The sequence below is a fragment of the Hemitrygon akajei genome, chromosome 1 (genome assembly GCF_048418815.1).
Source record: "Hemitrygon akajei chromosome 1, sHemAka1.3, whole genome shotgun sequence".
In the NCBI taxonomy this organism is placed as follows: domain Eukaryota; kingdom Metazoa; phylum Chordata; class Chondrichthyes; order Myliobatiformes; family Dasyatidae; genus Hemitrygon; species Hemitrygon akajei.
Genome location: NC_133124.1, coordinates 164,048,187 through 164,073,745, shown reverse-complemented (window position 1 = coordinate 164,073,745; position 25,559 = coordinate 164,048,187). Strand labels below are relative to the sequence as shown.

At 53.9% G+C, this 25,559-nt stretch overlaps 1 protein-coding gene across 1 annotated transcript in view; it reads left to right on the top strand.

Annotated features, from left to right (window-relative positions):
* Nucleotides 1-25,559, top strand: part of LOC140731977 (mitochondrial import receptor subunit TOM40 homolog) — an 81,116-nt gene that overhangs the window by 44,336 nt on the left and 11,221 nt on the right. Inside the window, exon 5 of the mRNA XM_073054026.1 lies at nt 11,537-11,642. Coding sequence (XP_072910127.1) covers nt 11,537-11,642 — 106 coding nt within the window. The remainder of the gene's footprint in view (nt 1-11,536; nt 11,643-25,559) is intronic.

Sequence of the window (25,559 nt, the reverse complement as noted above, 5' to 3'; positions counted from 1 at the left end):
GGCTCCTATCTATCACCTCCTCACTCTCCCTGACCGGAAATTCCCCTTAAAATAAATGATAACATTGCATTTCCCTTCTTTACCACAGATTCAACCTGTAAATTAACCTCCTTGGAGTTTTGCATGAGGGCTCCGAAGTCCCTCTGCACTCTGACGATTGAACCTTTTCCCTATTTGGATAGTTAAAAGTTAAAGTCTGTCCCGAGCCTTATAGACTCATCTGGTTGGTGCTTATGCCGGTTTCTGTGGCATGAAGTGACTGAGAGTACGAGACTCCCCGGATAGAATGCCAGTCTATAGCGAGGTTGACCCCCAGCATCTTGCTGGTACCCATTTTCAGCTGGGTGGACTGGGGCAATGTGTGGTTCAGTGCCTCGCTCAAGAACACAACACGCTGCCTCGGCTGGGGCTCGAACTCACAACCTTCAGATCGCTAGTCCAACGCCTTAACCACTTGGCCACGCGCCACACTATTGTTCATTTTACCAAAATGCATCACTATACAATTTTCTGCCCATTCCAATTTTCCTCAGCACTACCTACCCCTTCACCTATCTTCTTATCATCTGCAAACTTTGCCACAAAGCCATCAATGCCATTATCTAAACCATTGACAAACAATGTGAGAAGTAGTGGTCCCAATACTGACCCCTGAGGGACACCACCAGCAAACCGGAAAAGGCCCCTTTTATTCCCACTCACTGCCTCTTGCCTGTCAGCCATTCCTCTATCCATGCCATTATCTTTCCTGTAATGACGTGGGATTTTATCTTGTTAAGCAGCCTTGTGTGTGGCACCTTATCAAATGACTTCTGAAAATCCAAGTAAATGACATCTACTGCCTCTCCTTTGTCCACCCTGCTTGTTACTTCCTCGATGAATTCTAACAGATTCCCCTTCACAGAAACTATGCTGACTTTGACGTGTTTTATCATTAGTCTCCTAGTACCCCGAAACCTCATAATTAATTATGGACTCCCAACACTTTCCCAACTACTGAAGTTTGGCTAACTGGCCTATAATTTCCTTTCTTTTGCCTTCCTCCCTTCTTAAAGAGTGGAGTGACATTTGCAATTTTCCAGTCCTCCGGGACCATGCCAGGATCAAGTGGATTATCGAAAGGTCAAGACCAATGCACCCGCTATCTCTTCAGCAACCTCTCTCAGGGCTCTGGGATGTAGTCCACCTGGCTCAGGTGACTCATCACCCTTAGGCCTTTCAAGTTGCCTAGCACCTTTCCTTTGTAATAGCAATGGCACTCACTCCTGCTCCCTGACAGTCACGGACCGTTGGCACACTGATGCTGTCTTCCAGTGTCGACTGATGCTGAGTACTTATTAAGTTCATCTGCCATTTTTTTTGTCCCCCATTGCTATCTCACCAGCATCAGTTTCCAGTGGTTCAATATCAACTCTCACCTTCCTTTTACTCTATATAACTGGAAAAAAAACTTCTGGTATCCTGCTTTATATTATTGGCTATTTTGCCTTCATAGTTTATCTTTTCCCTTCTTATAACTTTTTTTAGTTGCCTTTTTTTGGATTTTAAAAGCTTCCCAATCATCCAACTTCCCACTCACTTTTATTACTTTATGTGCCCTGACTTTTGCTTTTATGCAGTGTTAATTTCCCTTGTCAGCCATGGTTGCCTACCCTGCCATTTGAGAGCTTCTTCTGTGGGACATATCTATCCTGCGCCCTGTCAACTGTTCTTGGAAACTTCAGCCCCCTCTGCTCTGCCGTCATTCCCAACAGTGTCCCCTCCAATCCATCTGGGCAAGCTCCTCACTCAGGCCTCTGTAATTCCCTTTATTCCATTGCGATACTGATACATGTGACTTATGCTTCTCATAGAAAACCTACAGCACAACACAGGCCCTTTGGCCCACAAAGTTGTGCCGAACATGCCCTTACCTTAGAAACTACCTAGGGTTACCCATAGTCCTCTATTTTTCTAAGCTCCATGTACCTGTCCAGGACCCTATCATATCTGCCTCACCACCAGCCCATTCCATGCACTCACCACTCTGCGTTTTTGACAAAGAAACAACACCCCTGACATCTCTGTATTTACTTCCAAGCACCTTAAAACTCTTGTGCTAGCTTTTTCAGCCCTGGGAAAAAGCCTCTGACTATCCACATGATCAATGCCTCTCATCATCTTATACACCTTTATCAGGTCACCTCTTATCCTCCGTCGCTCCAAGGAGAAAGGCCAAGTTCACTCAACCAGTTCTCATAAGGCATGCTCCCCAATCCGGGCAACATCCTTGTAAATCTCCTCTGCACATCCTTCTACATCCTTCCTGTAGTGAGGCGACTAGAACTGAGCTCAGTACTCCAAGTGGGGTCTGACCAGGGTCCTATATAGCCGCAACATTACCTCTCGGCAATTAAACTCAATTCCATGACTCAATGCACCGTTTGCCGCCTTAACCATAGAGTCAACCTGCGTAGCAGCTTTGAGCGTCCTATGGACTCGGACCCCAAGATCCCTCTGATCCTCCACACTGCCAAGAGTCTTACCATTAATACTATATTCTGTCATCATATTTGACCTACCAAAATGAACCACTTTACACTTACCTGGGTTGAACTCCATCTGCCACTTCTCAGCCCAGTTTTGCATCCTATCAATGTCCCGCTGTAACCTCTGACAGCCCTCCACACTATCCACAACACCCCCAACCTTTCTGTCATCAGCAAATTCACTAACCCGTTCATCCACTTCCTTATCCAGGTCATTTATAAAAGTTACATTCACATTTTTCAATCTTTTTTATTGATTTTCAAATAAAGAATATACAAATACAAATCGAAAGAGGAGTTTAACAAGTAGATAATATAAAAGACATATAAACAGCAATATTAAAGACAAAAACATATAATATCAAACTCAAATAGGTAATATATTATGCTGTTATATATACAATGGTCAGAGAAATTACAACTCCTCATAGCAATCGTAAAAAAAAAGATTGGAAATTTTATTGATAGAGAAAGAAAAACCCCACTAACTAAACTAAAACAAAAAAGAGAGAAAAAAAAAAGAAAGATTGGGCAGTCCAAATGAGGATAAACTTTAAAAAGAAAGAGAGAGGGAAAAAAAACACATCCTTCCAGTCATCTCCGAACCTTCATGGACAAGGATATTCTCCAAAGAGAATAAAGATAAATTAAATCATGTGAAAATTTGAATAAAGGGTAGCCAGACTTGTTCAAAATCAAAAGATGTATCAAATGTCCGACTTCTAATTTTCTCCAAGCTTAAACATGACATGATGAAGGAGAGCCAATAGAAAACAGTGGGCGAGTTAGATTCTTTAAAGTGTAGCAAAATAGCTCTCCTAGCCAGTAAAGTTGAAAAAGCTATCACATGTTGGGCGGAAGCAGACACTTTGCTTGCTTCCTCTGGGAAAATCCCAAAAATTGCTGTAAGTGGATTAGGTTGAACATCCATATCTATAACTTTAGATAATATTCCAAACACATCCCTCCAAAAATTATTTAAACTTACACATGACCAAAACATATGGGTTAGAGTAGCCACTTCTGCATTACATCTATCACAAATAGGGCATATATTAGGAAAAATATGCACCAATTTATCTTTGGACATATGGGCCCTGTGTACTATCTTAAACTGAATTAAAATATGGTGGGCGCAGATAGATGAATTATTAACTAAATAATAAATTTTACTCCATTGGTTATCTGAGAGTGAATGTTGAAGTTCTACTTCCCAGGAGCGTTGAACCCTATCATTAGGCGATGTGCGAGCATTCATTAACTGTTTATAAATGATAGCTATTAATCATTTTTGAATTAAGTAGCCCCTTAATCGACAGAGCCCTCAGAATTCTATTCTCTCGCCATTCAGCCGAATTACGTCCCCGAGCAGTTGTACTTTCTTTGCATTATTACACGACTAAAGAAGCTATTCTTCGAGAAGCCAGAAAGAAACAGAAATTACTCTTTAATTCAACACACATTCGTATAGTTGAAGACTATCCCCCCAAAATCTTTTCCAAAAGAAAGAAATATCGAGAAGTTATGAGTGAAATGTATAAATTAGGTTTAAATCCCTCCCTTCGCTTTCCAGCAAAGCTGATAATTTTTCCTGAAACATCACAAAGAGAAGGGTTCCCAGTACAGATCCCTGAGGCACTCCACTGGTCATCGACCGCCATGCAGAATATGACCCGTCTACAACCACTCTTTGCCTTCTGTGGGCAAGCCAGTTCTGGATCCAGAAAGCAAGTTCCCCCTTGGATCCCATGCTTCCTTACTTTCTCGATAAGTCTTGCTTTGGGTACCTTGTCAAATGCCTTTGCTAAAATCCATATATTGGAAATATATGTTCTCAGAGAAACGTACGGAATAAATGTGGCAATGTTCAGGGGATATTTCCAGGATTATCTTTACTCCCTTTCTTGAATAAGGGAACCACATCTACAACCCTCCAATCCTCCGGAACCTCTTCCGTCCCCATTGATGATGCAAAGATCGTCACCAGAGGCTCAGCAATCTTCACCCTTCACGGTAGCCTGGGATATATCTCACCCGGTCCCGGTGACTTATCCAACTTGATGCTTTCCAAAAGTCCCAGCACTTCCTCTTCCTTCGTATCTACATGCTCTATCTTTTTAGTCCACTGCAAGTCATCCCTACAATCGCCAAGATCCTTTTCCATAGTGAATACTGAAGCAAAGTATTCATTAAGTACCTCTGCTATCTCCTCCGGTTCCATGCACACTTTTCCACTGTCTCACTTGATTGGTCCTATTCTCTCTCGTCTTATCCTCTTGCCCTTCACATACTTGTAGAAAGCCTTGGGGTTTTCATTAATCCTGTCCGCCAAGGCCTTCTCATGGCCCCTTCTGGCTCTCCTAATTTCCTTCATAAGCTCCTTCCTGTTAGCCTTATAACTTCTAGATCTCTATCATTAACTAGTTTTTTGAATCTTCCGTAAGCTCTTCTTTTCATCTTGACTAGATTACAACAACCTTTGTACACCACAGTTCCTGTACCCTACCATCCTTTCCCTGTCTCATTGGAACGTACCTATGCAGAACTCCACGCAAATATCCCCTGAACATTGCCACATTTATTCCGTACGTTTCTCTGAGAACATATATTTCCAATATACGCTTCCAAGCTCCTGCCTGATAGCCTCATATTTCCCCTTACTCCCATTAAACGCTTTCCTAACTTGTCTGTTCCTGTCCCTCTCCAAAGCTATGGTAAAGGAGATCTGTTCACTTCCCAATACCATATCAAGAACATCTTGTAGGCTTACTTACATATTTTGTCAAGAAGCCTTCCTGAACACACCTAACAAACTCCACCCCATCTAAACCCCTCGCTCTAGGGACACGAGCCAATCAATATTTGGGGAATTAAAATTTCCCACCACAACTCCTCTGTTATTATTGCACCATTCCAGAATCTGTCTCCCTATCTGCTCCTCGATGTCCCTGTTGCTATTGGGTGGTCTATTTAAAAAAAAAACACCCAGTAGAGTTATTGACCCTTTCCTGTTCCTAACTTCTACCCACAGAGACTCTGTAGACAATCCCTCCATGACTTCCTTCTTCTCTGCAGCCATGACACTCTCTCTGATCAGCAGTACCACGCCCCCACCTCTTTTGCCTCCCTCCCTGTCCTTTTTCCTAAAGCCTGGCACTCGAAGTAACCATTCCTACCCCTGAACCATCCAAGTCTCTGTAATGGCCACAACATCTCCTCCTCAAATTGCAGTATGAATTCAATCATGTTATCATCACTGCCTCCTAAGGGTTCCTTACATTAAGATCTGGGTTATTACATAACACCCAATCTAAGTTGGCCTTTCCCTGATTAGGCTGAAGTACGAGCTGCTCTAAAAAGCCATCTCATAGGCATTCAACAAATCCCCTCTCCTGTGATCTGACACCAACTTGATTTTCCCAATCCCCTTGCACTTTGAAGTCCCCCACTGCAATTGTGTCCTTACCATTATTACATGTCCTTTCCAGCTGTCATTGCAATCTCAACCCCACATCTCGGCTACTATTAAGAGGCATATTTATAATTCCTGTAATGGTTTTTTTTAACCCTTGCATTTTCTTAACTCCACCCACAAAACTTCAACATTCTCTGACCCTATGTCACCTCTTTGGAAAGATGTAATTCCATCTCTTAACAATAGAACCACATCACTGTCTATGCCTTCTTGTCTGTCCTTCCGATACAAAGAATATCCTTTGATAATAAGCTCCCTAATATGACCTCCTTTCAGCCACGACTCAGTGATGCCCACAACGTCATACTGACCAATCTCTAATTCTGCCACAAGTTTGTTCACCTTATTCCAAACGCTATGTGTATTTAAATGCAGCATTCTTCGCCCTTTTGAATTTTGCCTCTGTGGTGCAATTTGACTCTTTGCTCTGTCTGCATTTGTACCCGATCATTGGCTTGTCCTTCCTTACATTCATCATCTACTTGCAAACCTGCTGGCTCATCCTCAGCTCCATCACCCTGGTTCCCATCCCCCTGCCATATTGATTTAAGCTACTCCAAACAGCTTTAACAAATCTGCCCACCAGAGTATTAGTCTCCCTCAGGTTCAACTGCAATTTAATACAGGTCACACCTGCCCCTGCCTCAATTCTTCAGCCATGCATTTATTTGCCACCTCATTTTATTCCTACCCTCACTATCCAGTGGCACAGGCAGCAATCCCGAGATTACTACCCTTGGGGTCCTGCTTCTCAACTTCCTTTGTAACTCCCTGGATTCTGTCTTCAGGACGTCCTCCCTTTCTCTACCTATGTTTTTGGTATCAGTATGACCCACGACATCTAGCTGCTCACCCTCCCTTTTCGGGATATTGTGGATGCATTCAGAGGCATCGCGGACCTTGGCACCTGGGAGGAAAACACACCACTGTTTCTTTCTCACGTCCACAGAATCACCTGTCTGTACCCCTAACTGTAGAGTCCCTTATTACTGCTGCACCCTCTTCCATTCCCTACCCTTCTGAGCTACAGGGTGAGACTCGGTCCAGAGGTACAGCTGCTGTGCTTTCCCCTTAGGTCACCATGACCCCCCCCACAAACTGTACTCAAAATGGAGAACTTATTGTTGAGGAGCACGGCCACAGAGATGCTCTGCACTATCTAATGTTTTCCATTCTCTCGGTCGCCCATTTATCTGTCTCCTATAGCCTTGGGGTGACTACCTCCGTGTCACTCCTTTCTGTCGTCCCCTCACTTTCCCTAACAAGTCATCGAGCTGCAGCTTCAGTTCCCTAACACAGTCTCTAAGGATTTAGGTAATGATAGAGATCTAGAAGATTATAAGGCTAGCAGGAAGGAGCTTAAGAAGGAAATTAGGAGAGCCAGAAGGGGCCATGAGAAGGCCTTGGCGAGCAGGGTTAATGAAAACCCCGAGGCATTCTACAAGTATGTGAAGAGCAAGAGGATAAGACGTGAGAGAATAGGACCAATCAAGTGTGACAGTGGGAAAGTGTGTATGGAACCGGAGGAGATAGCAGAGGTACTTAATGAATACTTTGCTTCAGTATTCACTACGGAAAAGGATCTTGGCGATTGTAGGGATGACTTGTAGCAGACAGCAATTGAGCACGTAGATATTAAGGAAGAGGATGTGCTGGAGTTCTTGGAAAGCATCGTTGGATAGGTCACCAGTACCAGATAAGGTGTACCCCAGGCAACTGTGGGAGGTGAGGGAGGAGATTGCTGAGCCTCTGGTGATGATCTTTGCATCATCAATAGGGATGGGAGAGGGAGTAAGGACACTTTCCCACTGTCACACTTGATTGGTCCTATTCTCTCACGTCTTATCCTCTTGCTCTTCACATACTTGTAGAATGCCTCGGGGTTTTCATTAACCCTGCTCGCCAAGGCCTTCTCATGGCCCCTTCTGGCTCTCCTGATTTCCTTCTTAAGCTCCTTCCTGCTAGCCTTATAATCTTCTAGATCTCTATCATTACCTAGAAAGGGAGTAGAGATAGCCCTGGAAATTATAGACCGGTGAGTCTTACTTCAGTGGTTGGTAAGTTGATGGAGAAGATCCTGAGAGGCAGGATTTATGAACATTTGGAGAGGTATAATATGATTAGGAATATTCAGTATGGCTTTGTCAAAGGCAGGTCGTGCCTTACGAGCCTGATTGAATTTTTTTTGAGGATGTGACTACACACATTGATGAAGGTACAGTAGTAGATGTAGTGTATTTGGATTTCAACAAGGCATTTGATAAAATACCTAGCTCTTTCGAGACAGTGTTAGGGAACTGAAGCTGCAGCTCGATGAGTTGTTAGGGAAAGTGAGGGGATGATATACTGAAGCTACAGGGAGGTAGACACCCCAAGGCTAGAGGAGACAGTTAAATGGGTGACTGAGAGAAGGGAAAACATTAGATGGAGAGCACCCCTTGCAAGGCTTATTGAGAAAGTAAGGAGGCCTGGGATCCAAGGGGACATTGCTTTGTGGATCCAGAATTGGCTTGCCCACAGAAGGCAAAGAGTGGTTGTAGACGGGTCATATTCTGCATGGAGGTCGGTCACCAGTGGAGTGCCTCAGGGATCTGTTCTGGGACCCCTACTCTTGGTGATTTTTATAAATGACTTGGATGAGGATGGGTCAGTGAATTTGCTGGTGACACAAAGATTGGGGGTGTTGTGGATAGTGTCAGAGGGTACAGCGGGACATTGATAGGATGCAAAACTGGGCTGAGAAGTGGCAAATGGAGTTCAACCCAGATAAATATCAGGTGGTTCATTTTGGTAGGTCAAATATGATGGCAGAATATAGTATGGATGGTAAGACTCCTGGCTGTGTGGAGTATCGGGGATCTTGGGGTCCAAGTCCATAGGAAACTCAAAGCTGCTGCACAGGTTGACTGTGTGGTTAAGAAGGCATTTGTTACAGTGGCCTTCATCAACCATGGGATTGAGTTCAAGAACCGAGAGGTAATGTTACAGCTATATGGGACCCTGGTCAGACCTCACTTGGAGTACTGTGCTCAGTTCTGGTCACCTCACTACTTAAAGGATGTGGGAACTATAGAAAGGGTGCAGAGGGGGTTTACAAGTATGTTGCCTGGATTAGGGAGCATGCTTTACAAGAATAGATTTTCTCCTTTTCTCCTTGGAGAATGAGAGGTGACCTGGTAGAGGTGTATAAGATGATGAGAGGCGTTGATCGTGTGGCTTCCCGGGGCTGAAATGGCAAGCACGAGAGGTCACAGTTTTAAGGTGCTTGGAAGTGGGTACAGAGGAGATGTCAGGGGTAAGTTTCTCATTCAGAGAGTGGTGAGTGCGTGGAATGGGCTGCCAGCGATGGTGGTGGAGGCGGATACGATAGGGTCTTTTAAGAGACTCCTGGACAGGTACATGGAGCTTAGAAAAATAGAGGTCTCCGAGTAACCCTCGGTAATTTCACATTGGAACACTTGTTCTGAAGGCATAATGCCTTTTCTTTCAAGAGTTAAATAAGAAATAGACTCACCTACTTACCTCAACAAAGCCTTATCACTCTGATTCTGGTTGTTCCGCTAGACGGTGCCTCTCTTTCATAGAGGCTGGCTTTTCCATGCTCCGCTCTGCACCTGTGTGGGAAGGCTTCTCCTGTGTCTGTGTTGCTGCCCAGCCCCCAGAGGACGGACAGGCAGGTGGATTCTTCAGAAGCCTTGCCTGCCTGTCGCCCAGACCTGTGAATGGTCACCTTGACGAGGCCTCGGAACGCAACGACTAAGAAATAGTCTGGCCGACCTTCTGCCCTGCATATCACATGACTAAGATCAGCAGTGTGGCTTTGAAGGATGTCCAGAATTTAATTTCAGAGACACTAATAAGGGCCCCAACGTCTCACAGCAATTGACCACAGGCTGTGGACGGAGCTCCGCTCTCAATCTGACCCCGGGAGTGTGTGATGGGACGGTGTGGAGGGAGATTCACTCTGTGTCTGACCCTGGGAGTGTGTGATGGGACGGTGTGGAGGGAGATTCACTCTGTGTCTGACCCCGGGAGTGTGTGATGGGACGGTGTGGAGGGAGATTCACTCTGTGTCTGACCCTGGGAGTGTGTGATGGGACGGTGTGGAGGGAGATTCACTCTGTGTCTGACCCCGGGAGTGTGTGATGGGACGGTGTGGAGGGAGATTCACTCTGTGTCTGACCCTGGGAGTGTGTGATGGGCCGGTGTGGAGGGAGATTCACTCTGTGTCTGACCCCGGGAGTGTGTGATGGGACGGTGTGGAGGGAGATTCACTCTGTGTCTGACCCCGGGAGTGTGTGATGGGACGGTGTGGAGGGAGCTTCACTCTGTGTGTAACCCTGGGAGTGTGAGATGAGATGGTGTGGAGAGAGATTCACTCTGTGTCTGACCTTGGGAGTGTGTGGAGGGAACTTCTCTGTGTCTGACCCTGGGAGTGTATGATGGGACAGTGTGAAGGGGGTTTCACTCTGTGTCTGACCCTGGGAGTGTTTGATGTGACAGTGTGGAGGGAGATTCACACTGTGTCTGACCCTGGGAGTGTGTGATGGGCCGGTGTGGAGGAAGCTTCACTCTGTGTCTGACCCTGGGAGTGTGTGATGGGACGGTGTGGAGGGAGCTCCACTCTGTGTCTGACCCCGGGAGTGTGTGATGGGACGGTGTGGAGGGAGTTTCACTCTGTGTCTGACCCAGGGAGTGTGTGATGGGACGGTGTGGAGGGAGTTTCACTCTGTGTCTGACCCCGGGAGTGTGTGATGGGACGGTGTGGAGGGAGTTTCACTCTGTGTCTGACCCCGGGAGTGTGTGATGGGCCGGTGTGGAGGGAGTTTCACTCTGTGTCTGACCCCGGGAGTGTGTGATGGGACAGTGTGGAGGGAGATTCACTCTGTGTCTGACCCCGGGAGTGTGTGATGGGCCGGTGTGGAGGGAGCTTCACTCTGTGTCTGACCCTGGGAGTGTGTGATGTGACAGTGTGGAGGGAGATTCACTCTGTGTCTGACCCTGGGAGTGTGTGATGGGATGGTGTGGAGGGAGATTCACTCTGTGTCTGACCCCAGGAGTGTGTGATGGGACAGTGTGGAGGGAGATTCACTCTGTCTGACCCTGGGAGTGTGTGATGGGATGGTATGGAGAGAGTTTCACTCAGTGTGTAACCCCAGGAGTGTGTGATGGGACAGTGTGGAGGGAGATTCACTCTGTGTCTGACCCCGGGAGTGTGTGATGGGACGGTGTGGAGGGAGATTCACTCTGTGTCTGACCCCGGGAGTGTGTGATGGGACTGTGTGGAGGGAGATACACTCTGTGTCTGACCCCGGGAGTGTGTGATGGGCCGGTGTGGAGGGAGATTTACTCTGTGTCTGACCCTGGGAGAGTGTGATGGGACAGTGTGGAGGGAGATTCACTCTGTGTCTGACCCAGGGGGTGTGTGAGGGTCAGCGTGATGGGTGTTTTGCTCTGTTTGATCCTGGGAATGTCTGATTGGATGGTGTGAAAGATTTACATTGGATCTGATCCCACATTTTCTCATCTACAGACGCAACAGTCGAAGTTCATTAACTGGCAGGTGGACTCGGAGTATCGGGGTGAGGATTACACAGCGACATTAACCCTTGGGAACCCTGACATTCTCCTTGGCTCAGGTGAGTCGCAATCTGCTGTTTGTCTGCCCTCGAACCTTCTGCACAGGATGCAGAATTTATCCCATCCCTGCTAGTACGATACCCGGTGTTATACAATGACGGACCTGTTCCCTGGTGTTATACAGTGACAGACCCGTCCCCACCGGTACCATACCCCGGTGTTACACAGTGACAGACCCGTCCCCACCGGACCGTACCCCGGTGTTATACGGTGACAGACCCGTCCCCACCGGTACCGTATCCCGGTGTTACACAGTGACAGACCCGTCCCCACCGGTACCGTACCCCTGTGTTATACGGTGACAGACCCATCCCCACCGGTACCGTATCCCGGTGTTACACAGTGACAGACCCGTCCCAACGGTACCATACCCCTGTGTTACACAGTGACAGACCCGTCCCCACCGGCACCGTACCCCTGTGTTATACAGTGTCAGACCCGTCCCCACCGGCACCGTACCACAGTGTTACTCAGTGTCAGACCCGTCCCCACCGGTACCGTACCCCGCTGTTACACAGTGACAGACCCGTCCCCGCCGGTACCGTACCCCTGTGTTACACAGTGACAGACCCGTCCCCACCGGTACCGTACCCCTGTGTTATACAGTGACAGACCCGTCCCCACCGGTACCGTACCCCGGTGTTACACAGTGACAGACCCGTCCCCACCGGTACCGTACCCCGGTGTTACTCAGTGACAGACCAGTCCCCACCGGTACTGTACCCCTGTGTTATACAGTGACAGACCCGTCCCCACCGGTACCGTACCCCGGTGTTACACAGTGACAGACCCGTCCCTACCGGTACCGTACCCCGGTGTTATACGGTGACAGACCCGTCCCCACCGGTACCATACCCCGGTGTTATACGGTGACAGACCCGTCCCCACCGGTACCGTACCCCGGTGTTATACGGTGACAGACCCGTCCCCACTGGTACCGTACCCCGGTGTTATACGGTGACAGACCCGTCCCCACCGGTACCGTACCCCTGTGTTACACAGTGACAGACCCATCCCCACCGGTACCGTACCCCTGTGTTATACGGTGACAGACCCGTCCCCACCGGTACCGTACCCTGGTGTTATACAGTGACAGACCCGTCCCCACCGGTACCGTACCCCTGTGTTATACAGTGTCAGACCCATCCCCACCGGTACCGTATCCCTGTGTTATACGGTGACAGACCCGTCCCCACCGGTACCGTACCCCATTGTTATACAGTGACAGACCCGTCCCCACCGGTACCGTACCCCTGTGTTATACAGAGACAGACCCGTCCCCACCGGTACCGTACCCCTGTGTTATACGGTGACAGACCCGTCCCCACCGGTACCGTATCCCGGTGTTACACAGTGACAGACCCGTCCCCACCGGTACCATACCCCGGTGTTACACAGTGACAGACCCGTCCCCACCGGTACCGTACCCCGGTGTTACACAGTGACGGACCCGTCCCCACCGGTACCGTACCCCGGTGTTACACAGTGACGGACCCGTCCCCACCGGTACCGTACCCCGGTGTTATACAGTGACAGACCCGTCCCCACCGGTACCGTATCCCGGTGTTACACAGTGACAGACCCGTCCCCACCGGTACCGTACTCCTCTGTTAAACAGCGACAGACCCGTCCCCACCGGTACCGTACCCCGGTGTTAAACAGCGACAGACCCGTCCCCACCGGTACCGTACCCCGGTCTTATACAGTGACAGACCCGTCCCCACCGGTACCGTACCCCTGTGTTATACGGTGACAGACCCGTCCCCACCGGTACCGTACCCCGGTGTTATACAGTGACAGACCCGTCCCCACCGGTACTGTACCCCGGTGTTACACAGTGACAGACCCGTCCCCACCGGTACTGTACCCCGGTGTTATAAAGTGACAGACCCGTCCTCGCCGGTACTGTACCCCAGTGTTACACAGTGACAGACCCGTCCCCACCGGTACCGTATCCCTGTGTTACACAGTGACAGACCCATCCCCACCGGTACCGTACCCCGGTGTTACACAGTGACAGACCCGTCCCCACCGGTACCGTACCCCGGTGTTATACAGTGTCAGACCCGTCCCCACCGGTACCGTACCCCTGTGTTATACAGTGACAGACCCATCCCCACCGGTACTGTACCCCATTGTTATACAGTGATAGACCCGTCCCCACCGGTACCATACCCTGGTGTTATACAGTGACAGACCCGTCCCCACCGGTACCGTACCCCGGTGTTAAACAGCGACAGAACCATCCCCACCGGTACCGTACCCCGGTGTTAAACGGCGACAGACCCGTCCCCACCGGTACCGTACCCCGGTGTTAAACAGCGACAGACCCGTCCCCACCGGTGCCGTACCCCGGTGTTACACAGCGACAGACCCGTCCCCACCGGTACCGTACCCCGGTCTTATACAGTGACAAACCCGTCCCCACCGGTACCGTACCCCGGTGTTACACAGAGACAGACCCGTCCCCACCGGTACCGTACCCCGGTGTTACACAGTGACAGACCCGTCCCCACCGGTACCGTACCCCTGTGTTATACAGTGTCAGACCCATCCCCACCGGTACCGTACCCCGGTGTTACACAGAGAAAGACCCGTCCCCACCGGTACCGTACCCCGGTGTTACACAGTGACAGACCCGTCCCCACCGGTACCGTACCCCTGTGTTATACAGTGTCAGACCCATTCCCACCGGTACCGTTCCCCGGTGTTACACAGAGACAGACCCGTCCCCACCGGTACCGTACCCCGGTGTTACACAGTGACAGACCCGTCCCCACCGGTACCGTACCCCTGTGTTATACGGTGACAGACCCGTCCCCACCGGTACCGTATCCCGGTGTTACACAGTGACAGACCCGTCCCCACCGGTACCGTACCCCGGTGTTACACAGTGACAGACCCGTCCCCACCGGTACCGTACCCCGGTGTTACACAGTGACAGACCCGTCCCCACCGGTACCGTACCCCTGTGTTATACAGAGACAGACCCGTCCCCACCGGTACCGTACCCCGGTGTTACACAGTGACGGACCCGTCCCCACCGGTACCGTACCCCGGTGTTATACAGTGACGGACCCGTCCCCGCCGGTACTGTACCCCGGTGTTATACAGTGACAGACCCATCCCCACCGGTACCGTACCCCGGTGTTATACAGTGTCAGACCTGTCCCCACCGGTACTGTACCCCGGTGTTATACAGTGTCAGACCTGTCCCCACCGGTACTGTACCCCTGTGTTATACAGTGTCAGACCTGTCCCCACCGGTACTGTACCCCGGTGTTATACAGTGTCAGACCTGTCCCCACCGGTACTGTACCCCTGTGTTATACAGTGACAGACCCATCCCCACCGGTACTGTACCCCATTGTTATACAGTGATAGACCCGTCCCCACCGGTACCGTACCCCGGTGTTACACAGTGACAGACCCGTCCCCACCGGTACTGTACCCCTGTGTTATACAGTGACAGACCCGTCCCCGCCGGTACCGTACCCCGGTGTTATACAGTGACAGACCCGTCCCCACCGGTACCGTACCCCTGTGTTATACGGTGACAGACCCGTCCCCACCGGTACCGTATCCCTGTGTTACACAGAGACAGACCCGTCCCCACCGGTACCGTACCCCTGTGTTATACGGTGACAGACCCGTCCCCACCGGTACCGTACCCCTGTGTTATACAGTGTCAGACCCATCCCCACCGGTACCGTACCCCGGTGTTACACAGAGACAGACCCGTCCCCACCGGTACCGTACCCCTGTGTTATACAGTGACAGACCCATCCCCACCGGTACCGTACCCCGGTGTTATACAGTGTCAGACCCATCCCCACCGGTACCGTACCCCGGTGTTACACAGACACAGACCCGTCCCCACCGGTACAGTACCCCAGTGTTATACAGTGACAGACCCGTCCCCACCGGTACCGTACCCTGGTGTTATACGGTGACAGACCCGTCCCCAACGGTACCGTACCCCTGTGTTATACAGTGACAGACCCTTCCCCACCGGTACCGTACTCCTGTGTTACACAGTGACAGACCCATCCCCACCGGTACCGTACCTCGGTGTGACAGACCCATCCCCACCGGTACAGTACCCCTGTGTTATACGGTGACAGACCCGTCCCCACCGGTACCGTACCCCTGTGTTATACAGTGACAGACCCGTCCCCACCGGTACCGTACCCCTGTGTTATACAGTGACAGACCCGTCCCCACCGGTACCGTACCCCAGTGTTACACAGTGACAGACCCGTCCCCGCCGGTACCGTACCCCGGTGTTATACAGTGACAGACCCGTCCCCGCCGGTACCGTACCCCGGTGTTACACAGTGACAGACCCGTCCCCGCCGGTACCGTACCCCTGTGTTACACAGTGACAGACCCGTCCCCACCGGTACCGTACCCCGGTCTTATACAGTGACAGACCCGTCCCCACCAGTACCGTACCCCTGTGTTACACAGTGACAGACCCGTCCCCACCGGTACCGTACCCCAGTGTTACACAGTGACAGACCCGTCCCCGCCGGTACCGTACCCCTGTGTTATACAGTGACAGACCCGTCCCCACCGGTACCGTACTCCTGTGTAACACAGTGACAGACCCATCCCCACCGGTACCGTACCTCGGTGTGACAGACCCATCCCCACCGGTACCGTACCCCTGTGTTATACGGTGACAGACCCGTCCCCACCGGTACCGTACCCCTGTGTTATACATTGACAGACCCGTCCCCACCGGTACCGTATCCCGGTGTTACACAGTGACAGACCCGTCCCCACCGGTACCGTACCCCGGTGTTACACAGTGACAGACCCGTCCCCACCGGTACCGTACCCCTGTGTTATACAGTGTCAGACCCATTCCCACCGGTACCGTTCCCCGGTGTTACACAGAGACAGACCCGTCCCCACCGGTACCGTACCCCGGTGTTACACAGTGACAGACCCGTCCCCACCGGTACCGTACCCCGGTGTTACACAGTGACAGACCCGTCCCCACCGGTACCGTACCCCTGTGTTATACAGAGACAGACCCGTCCCCACCGGTACCGTACCCCGGTGTTACACAGTGACGGACCCGTCCCCACCGGTACCGTACCCCGGTGTTACACAGTGACGGACCCGTCCCCACCGGTACCGTACCCCGGTGTTATACAGTGACAGACCCGTCCCCACCGGTACCGTATCCCGGTGTTACACAGTGACAGACCCGTCCCCACCGGTACCGTACTCCTGTGTTAAACAGCGACAGACCCGTCCCCACCGGTACCGTACCCCGGTGTTAAACAGCGACAGACCCGTCCCCACCGGTACCGTACCCCGGTCTTATACAGTGACAGACCCGTCCCCACCGGTACCGTACCCCTGTGTTATACGGTGACAGACCCGTCCCCACCGGTACCGTACCCCGGTGTTATACAGTGACAGACCCGTCCCCACCGGTACTGTACCCCGGTGTTACACAGTGACAGACCCGTCCCCACCGGTACTGTACCCCGGTGTTATAAAGTGACAGACCCGTCCTCGCCGGTACTGTACCCCAGTGTTACACAGTGACAGACCCGTCCCCACCGGTACCGTATCCCTGTGTTACACAGTGACAGACCCATCCCCACCGGTACCGTACCCCGGTGTTACACAGTGACAGACCCGTCCCCACCGGTACCGTACCCCGGTGTTATACAGTGTCAGACCCGTCCCCACCGGTACCGTACCCCTGTGTTATACAGTGACAGACCCATCCCCACCGGTACTGTACCCCATTGTTATACAGTGATAGACCCGTCCCCACCGGTACCATACCCTGGTGTTATACAGTGACAGACCCGTCCCCACCGGTACCGTACCCCGGTGTTAAACAGCGACAGAACCATCCCCACCGGTACCGTACCCCGGTGTTAAACAGCGACAGACCCGTCCCCACCGGTACCGTACCCCGGTGTTAAACAGCGACAGACCCGTCCCCACCGGTGCCGTACCCCGGTGTTACACAGCGACAGACCCGTCCCCACCGGTACCGTACCCCGGTCTTATACAGTGACAGACCCGTCCCCACCGGTACCGTACCCCGGTGTTACACAGAGACAGACCCGTCCCCACCGGTACCGTACCCCGGTGTTACACAGTGACAGACCCGTCCCCACCGGTACCGTACCCCTGTGTTATACAGTGTCAGACCCATCCCCACCGGTACCGTACCCCGGTGTTACACAGAGAAAGACCCGTCCCCACCGGTACCGTACCCCGGTGTTACACAGTGACAGACCCGTCCCCACCGGTACCGTACCCCTGTGTTATACAGTGTCAGACCCATTCCCACCGGTACCGTTCCCCGGTGTTACACAGAGACAGACCCGTCCCCACCGGTACCGTACCCCGGTGTTACACAGTGTCAGACCCGTCCCCACCGGTACCGTACCCCTGTGTTATACGGTGACAGACCCGTCCCCACCGGTACCGTATCCCGGTGTTACACAGTGACAGACCCGTCCCCACCGGTACCGTACCCCGGTGTTACACAGTGACAGACCCGTCCCCACCGGTACCGTACCCCGGTGTTACACAGTGACAGACCCGTCCCCACCGGTACCGTACCCCTGTGTTATACAGAGACAGACCCGTCCCCACCGGTACCGTACCCCGGTGTTACACAGTGACGGACCCGTCCCCGCCGGTACCGTACCCCGGTGTTATACAGTGACGGACCCGTCCCCCGCCGGTACCGTACCCCGGTGTTATACAGTGACAGACCCGTCCCCACCGGTACCGTACCCCGGTGTTATACAGTGTCAGACCTGTCCCCACCGGTACTGTACCCCGGTGTTATACAGTGTCAGACCTGTCCCCACCGGTACTGTACCCCTGTGTTATACAGTGTCAGACCTGTCCCCACCGGTACTGTACCCCGGTGTTATACAGTGTCAGACCTGTCCCCACCGGTACTGTACCCCGGTGTTATACAGTGTCAGACCTGTCCCCACCGGTACTGTACCCCTGTGTTATACAGTGACAGACCCATCCCCACCGTTACTGTACCCCATTGTTATACAGTGATAGACCCGTCCCCACCGGTACCGTACCCCGGTGTTACACAGTGACAGACCCGTCCCCACCGGTACTGTACCCCTGTGTTATACAGTGACAGACCCGTCCCCGCCGGTACCGTACCCTGGTGTTATACAGTGACAGACCCGTCCCCACCGGTACCGTACCCCGGTCTTATACAGTGACAGACCCGTCCCCACCGGTACCGTACCCCTGTGTTATACGGTGACAGACCCGTCCCCACCGGTACCGTATCCCTGTGTTACACAGAGACAGACCCGTCCCCACCGGTACCGTACCCCTGTGTTATACGGTGACAGACCCGTCCCCACCGGTACCGTACCCCTGTGTTATACAGTGTCAGACCCATCCCCACCGGTACCGTACCCCGGTGTTACACAGAGACAGACCCGTCCCCACCGGTACCGTACCCCTGTGTTATACAGTGACAGACCCATCCCCACCGGTACCGTACCCCGGTGTTATACAGTGTCAGACCCATCCCCACCGGTACCGTACCCCGGTGTTACACAGAGACAGACCCGTCCCCACCGGTACAGTACCCCAGTGTTATACAGTGACAGACCCGTCCCCACCGGTACCGTACCCTGGTGTTATACGGTGACAGACCCGTCCCCACCGGTACCGTACCCCTGTGTTATACAGTGACAGACCCTTCCCCACCGGTACCGTACTCCTGTGTTACACAGTGACAGACCCATCCCCACCGGTACCGTACCTCGGTGTGACAGACCCATCCCCACCGGTACAGTACCCCTGTGTTATACGGTGACAGACCCGTCCCCACCGGTACCGTACCCCTGTGTTATACAGTGACAGACCCGTCCCCACCGGTACCGTACCCCTGTGTTATACAGTGACAGACCCGTCCCCACCGGTACCGTACCCCAGTGTTACACAGTGACAGACCCGTCCCCGCCGGTACCGTACCCCGGTGTTATACAGTGACAGACCCGTCCCCGCCGGTACCGTACCCCGGTGTTACACAGTGACAGACCCGTCCCCGCCGGTACCGTACCCCTGTGTTACACAGTGACAGACCCGTCCCCACCGGTACCGTACCCCGGTCTTATACAGTGACAGACCCGTCCCCACCAGTACCGTACCCCTGTGTTACACAGTGACAGACCCGTCCCCACCGGTACCGTACCCCAGTGTTACACAGTGACAGACCCGTCCCCACCGGTACCGTACCCCGGTGTTATACAGTGACAGACCCGTCCCCACCGGTACCGTATCCCGGTGTTACACAGTGACAGACCCGTCCCCACCGGTACCGTACTCCTGTGTTAAACAGCGACAGACCCGTCCCCACCGGTACCGTACCCCGGTGTTAAACAGCGACAGACCCGTCCCCACCGGTACCGTACCCCGGTCTTATACAGTGACAGACCCGTCCCCACCGGTACCGTACCCCTGTGTTATACGGTGACAGACCCGTCCCCACCGGTACCGTACCCCGGTGTTATACAGTGACAGACCCGTCCCCGCCGGTACCGTACCCCGGTGTTATACAGTGACAGACCCATCCCCACCGGTACCGTACCCCGGTGTTACACAGTGTCAGACCCATCCCCACCGGTACCGTACCCCGGTGTTACACAGTGACAGACCCGTCCCCACCGGTACTGTACCCCTGTGTTATACAGTGACAGACCCATCCCCACCGGTACCGTACCCCGGTGTTATACAGTGTCAGACCTGTCCCCACCGGTACTGTACCCCGGTGTTATACAGTGTCAGACCTGTCCCCACCGGTACTGTACCCCTGTGTTATACAGTGTCAGACCTGTCCCCACCGGTACTGTACCCCGGTGTTATACAGTGTCAGACCTGTCCCCACCGGTACTGTACCCCGGTGTTATACAGTGTCAGACCTGTCCCCACCGGTACTGTACCCCTGTGTTATACAGTGACAGACCCATCCCCACCGGTACTGTACCCCATTGTTATACAGTGATAGACCCGTCCCCACCGGTACCGTACCCCGGTGTTACACAGTGACAGACCCGTCCCCACCGGTACTGTACCCCTGTGTTATACAGTGACAGACCCGTCCCCGCCGGTACCGTACCCTGGTGTTATACAGTGACAGACCCGTCCCCACCGGTACCGTACCCCGGTCTTATACAGTGACAGACCCGTCCCCACCGGTACCGTACCCCTGTGTTATACGGTGACAGACCCGTCCCCACCGGTACCGTATCCCTGTGTTACACAGAGACAGACCCGTCCCCACCGGTACCGTACCCCTGTGTTATACGGTGACAGACCCGTCCCCACCGGTACCGTACCCCTGTGTTATACAGTGTCAGACCCATCCCCACCGGTACCGTACCCCGGTGTTACACAGAGACAGACCCGTCCCCACCGGTACCGTACCCCTGTGTTATACAGTGACAGACCCATCCCCACCGGTACCGTACCCCGGTGTTATACAGTGTCAGACCCATCCCCACCGGTACCGTACCCCGGTGTTACACAGAGACAGACCCGTCCCCACCGGTACAGTACCCCAGTGTTATACAGTGACAGACCCGTCCCCACCGGTACCGTACCCTGGTGTTATACGGTGACAGACCCGTCCCCACCGGTACCGTACCCCTGTGTTATACAGTGACAGACCCTTCCCCACCGGTACCGTACTCCTGTGTTACACAGTGACAGACCCATCCCCACCGGTACCGTACCTCGGTGTGACAGACCCATCCCCACCGGTACAGTACCCCTGTGTTATACGGTGACAGACCCGTCCCCACCGGTACCGTACCCCTGTGTTATACAGTGACAGACCCGTCCCCACCGGTACCGTACCCCTGTGTTATACAGTGACAGACCCGTCCCCACCGGTACCGTACCCCAGTGTTACACAGTGACAGACCCGTCCCCGCCGGTACCGTACCCCGGTGTTATACAGTGACAGACCCGTCCCCGCCGGTACCGTACCCCGGTGTTACACAGTGACAGACCCGTCCCCGCCGGTACCGTACCCCTGTGTTACACAGTGACAGACCCGTCCCCACCGGTACCGTACCCCGGTCTTATACAGTGACAGACCCGTCCCCACCAGTACCGTACCCCTGTGTTACACAGTGACAGACCCGTCCCCACCGGTACCGTACCCCAGTGTTACACAGTGACAGACCCGTCCCCGCCGGTACAGTACCCCTGTGTTATACAGTGACAGACCCGTCCCCACCGGTACCGTACTCCTGTGTAACACAGTGACAGACCCATCCCCACCGGTACCGTACCTCGGTGTGACAGACCCATCCCCACCGGTACCGTACCCCTGTGTTATACGGTGACAGACCCGTCCCCACCGGTACCGTACCCCTGTGTTATACATTGACAGACCCGTCCCCACCGGTACCGTATCCCGGTGTTACACAGTGACAGACCCGTCCCCACCGGTACCGTACCCCGGTGTTACACAGTGACAGACCCGTCCCCACCGGTACCGTACCCTGGTGTTACACAGTGACAGACCCGTCCCCACCGGTACCGTACCCCGGTGTTACACAGTGACGGACCCGTCCCCACCGGTACCGTACCCCGGTGTTATACGGTGACAGACCCGTCCCCACCGGTACCGTACCCCTGTGTTATACGGTGACAGACCCGTCCCCACCGGTACCGTACCCCGGTGTTACACAGTGACAGACCCGTCCCCACCGGTACCATACCCCGGTGTTACACAGTGACAGACCCGTCCCCACCGGTACCGTACCCCTGTGTTATACAGAGACAGACCCGTCCCCACCGGTACCGTACCCTGGTGTTACACAGTGACAGACCCGTCCCCACCGGTACCGTACCCCGGTGTTACACAGTGACGGACCCGTCCCCACCGGTACCGTACCCCGGTGTTATACAGTGACAGACCCGTCCCCACCGGTACCGTATCCCGGTGTTACACAGTGACAGACCCGTCCCCACCGGTACCGTACTCCTGTGTTAAACAGCGACAGACCCGTCCCCACCGGTACCGTACCCCGGTGTTAAACACGTCAGACCCGTCCCCACCGGTACCGTACCCCGGTCTTATACAGTGACAGACCCGTCCCCACCGGTACCGTACCCCTGTGTTATACGGTGACAGACCCGTCCCCACCGGTACCGTACCCCGGTGTTATACAGTGACAGACCCGTCCCCGCCGGTACCGTACCCCGGTGTTACACAGTGACAGACCTGTCCCCACCGGTACCGTATCCCTGTGTTACACAGTGACAGACCCATCCCCACCGGTACCGTACCCCGGTGTTACACAGTGACAGACCCGTCCCCACCGGTACCGTACCCCGGTGTTATACAGTGTCAGACCCGTCCCCACCGGTACTGTACCCCTGTGTTATACAGTGACAGACTCATCCGCACCGGTACCGTACCCCGGTGTTACACAGAGACAGACCCATCCCCACCGGTACCGTACCCCTGTGTTATACAGTGACAGACCCATCCCCACCGGTACCGTACCCCGGTGTTATACAGTGTCAGACCCATCCCCACCGGTACCGTACCCCGGTGTTACACAGAGACAGACCCGTCCCCACCGGTACCGTACCCCAGTGTTATACAGTGACAGACCCGTCCCCACCGGTACCGTACCCTGGTGTTATACGGTGACAGACCCGTCCCCACCGGTACCGTACCCCTGTGTTATACAGTGACAGACCCGTCCCCACTGCTACCGTACCCCGGTGTTATACAGTGATAGACCAGTCCCCACCGGTACCGTACCCCGGTGTTATACGGTGACAGACCCGTCCCCACCGGTACCGTACCCCTGTGTTACTCAGTGACAGACCCGTCCCCACTGGTACCGTACCCCTGTGTTATACGGTGACAGACCCGTCCCCACCGGTACCGTATCCCTGTGTTACACAGAGACAGACCCGTCCCCACCGGTACCGTACCCCTGTGTTATACGGTGACAGACCCGTCCCCACCCGTACCGTACCCCGGTCTTATACAGTGACAGACCCATCCCCACCGGTACCGTACCCCGGTGTTATACAGTGATAGACCAGTCCCCACCGGTACCGTACCCCGGTGTTATACGGTGACAGACCCGTCCCCACCGGTACCGTACCCCTGTGTTACTCAGTGACAGACCCGTCCCCACTGGTACCGTACCCCTGTGTTATACGGTGACAGACCCGTCCCCACCGGTACCGTATCCCTGTGTTACACAGAGACAGACCCGTCCCCACCGGTACCGTACCCCTGTGTTATACGGTGACAGACCCGTCCCCACCGGTACCGTACCCCTGTGTTATACAGTGTCAGACCCATCCCCACCGGTACCGTACCCCGGTGTTACACAGAGACAGACCCGTCCCCACCGGTACCGTACCCCTGTGTTATACAGTGACAGACCCATCCCCACCGGTACCGTACCCCGGTGTTATACAGTGTCAGACCCATCCCCACCGGTACCGTACCCCGGTGTTACACAGAGACAGACCCGTCCCCACCGGTACCGTACCCCAGTGTTATACAGTGACAGACCCGTCCCCACCGGTACCGTACCCTGGTGTTATACGGTGACAGACCCGTCCCCACCGGTACCGTACCCCGGTGTTATACAGTGACAGACCCGTCCCCACCGGTACCGTACCCCGGTGTTACACAGAGACAGACCCATCCCCACCGGTACCGTACCCCTGTGTTATACAGTGACAGACCCATCCCCACCGGTACCGTACCCCGGTGTTATACAGTGTCAGACCCATCCCCACCGGTACCGTACCCCGGTGTTACACAGAGACAGACCCGTCCCCACCGGTACCGTACCCCAGTGTTATACAGTGACAGACCCGTCCCCACCGGTACCGTACCCTGGTGTTATACGGTGACAGACCCGTCCCCACCGGTACCGTACCCCTGTGTTATACAGTGACAGACCCGTCCCCACCGGTACCGTACTCCTGTGTTACACAGTGACAGACCCATCCCCACCGGTACCGTACCTCGGTGTGACAGACCCATCCCCACCGGTACCGTACCCCTGTGTTATACGGTGACAGACCCGTCCCCACCGGTACCGTACCCCTGTGTTATACAGTGACAGACCCGTCCCCACCGGTACCGTACCCCTGTGTTATACAGTGACAGACCCGTCCCCACCGGTACCGTACCCCTGTGTTATACAGTGACAGACCCGTCCCCACCGGTACCGTACCCCTGTGTTATACAGTGACAGACCCGTCCCCACCGGTACCGTACCCCTGTGTTATACAGTGACAGACCCGTCCCCACCGGTACCGTACCCCAGTGTTACACAGTGACAGACCCGTCCCCACCGGTACCGTACCCCAGTGTTACACAGTGACAGACCCGTCCCCACCGGTACCGTACCCCGGTGTTATACAGTGACAGACCCGTCCCCGCCGGTACCGTACCCCAGTGTTACACAGTGACAGACCCGTCCCCACCGGTACCGTACCCCGGTGTTGTACAGTGACAGACCCATCCCCACCGGTACCGTACCCCGGTGTTACACAGTGACAGACCCGTCCCCGCCGGTACCGTACCCCTGTGTTACACAGTGACAGACCCGTCCCCACCGGTACCGTACCCCGGTCTTATACAGTGACAGACCCGTCCCCACCGGTACCGTACCCCAGTGTTACACCGTGACAGACCCGTCCCCGCCGGTACCGTACCTCGGTGTTATACATTGACAGACCCGTCCCCGCCGGTACCGTACCCCGGTGTTATACAGTGACAGACCCGTCCCCACCGGTACTGGACCTGCGTGTTCTGCATCGACTGACCCATCCCATCCACGTGTGAGGCCCTGTGCGTGCTGTATAGCTTCACTGAGCAATGGTGTCTC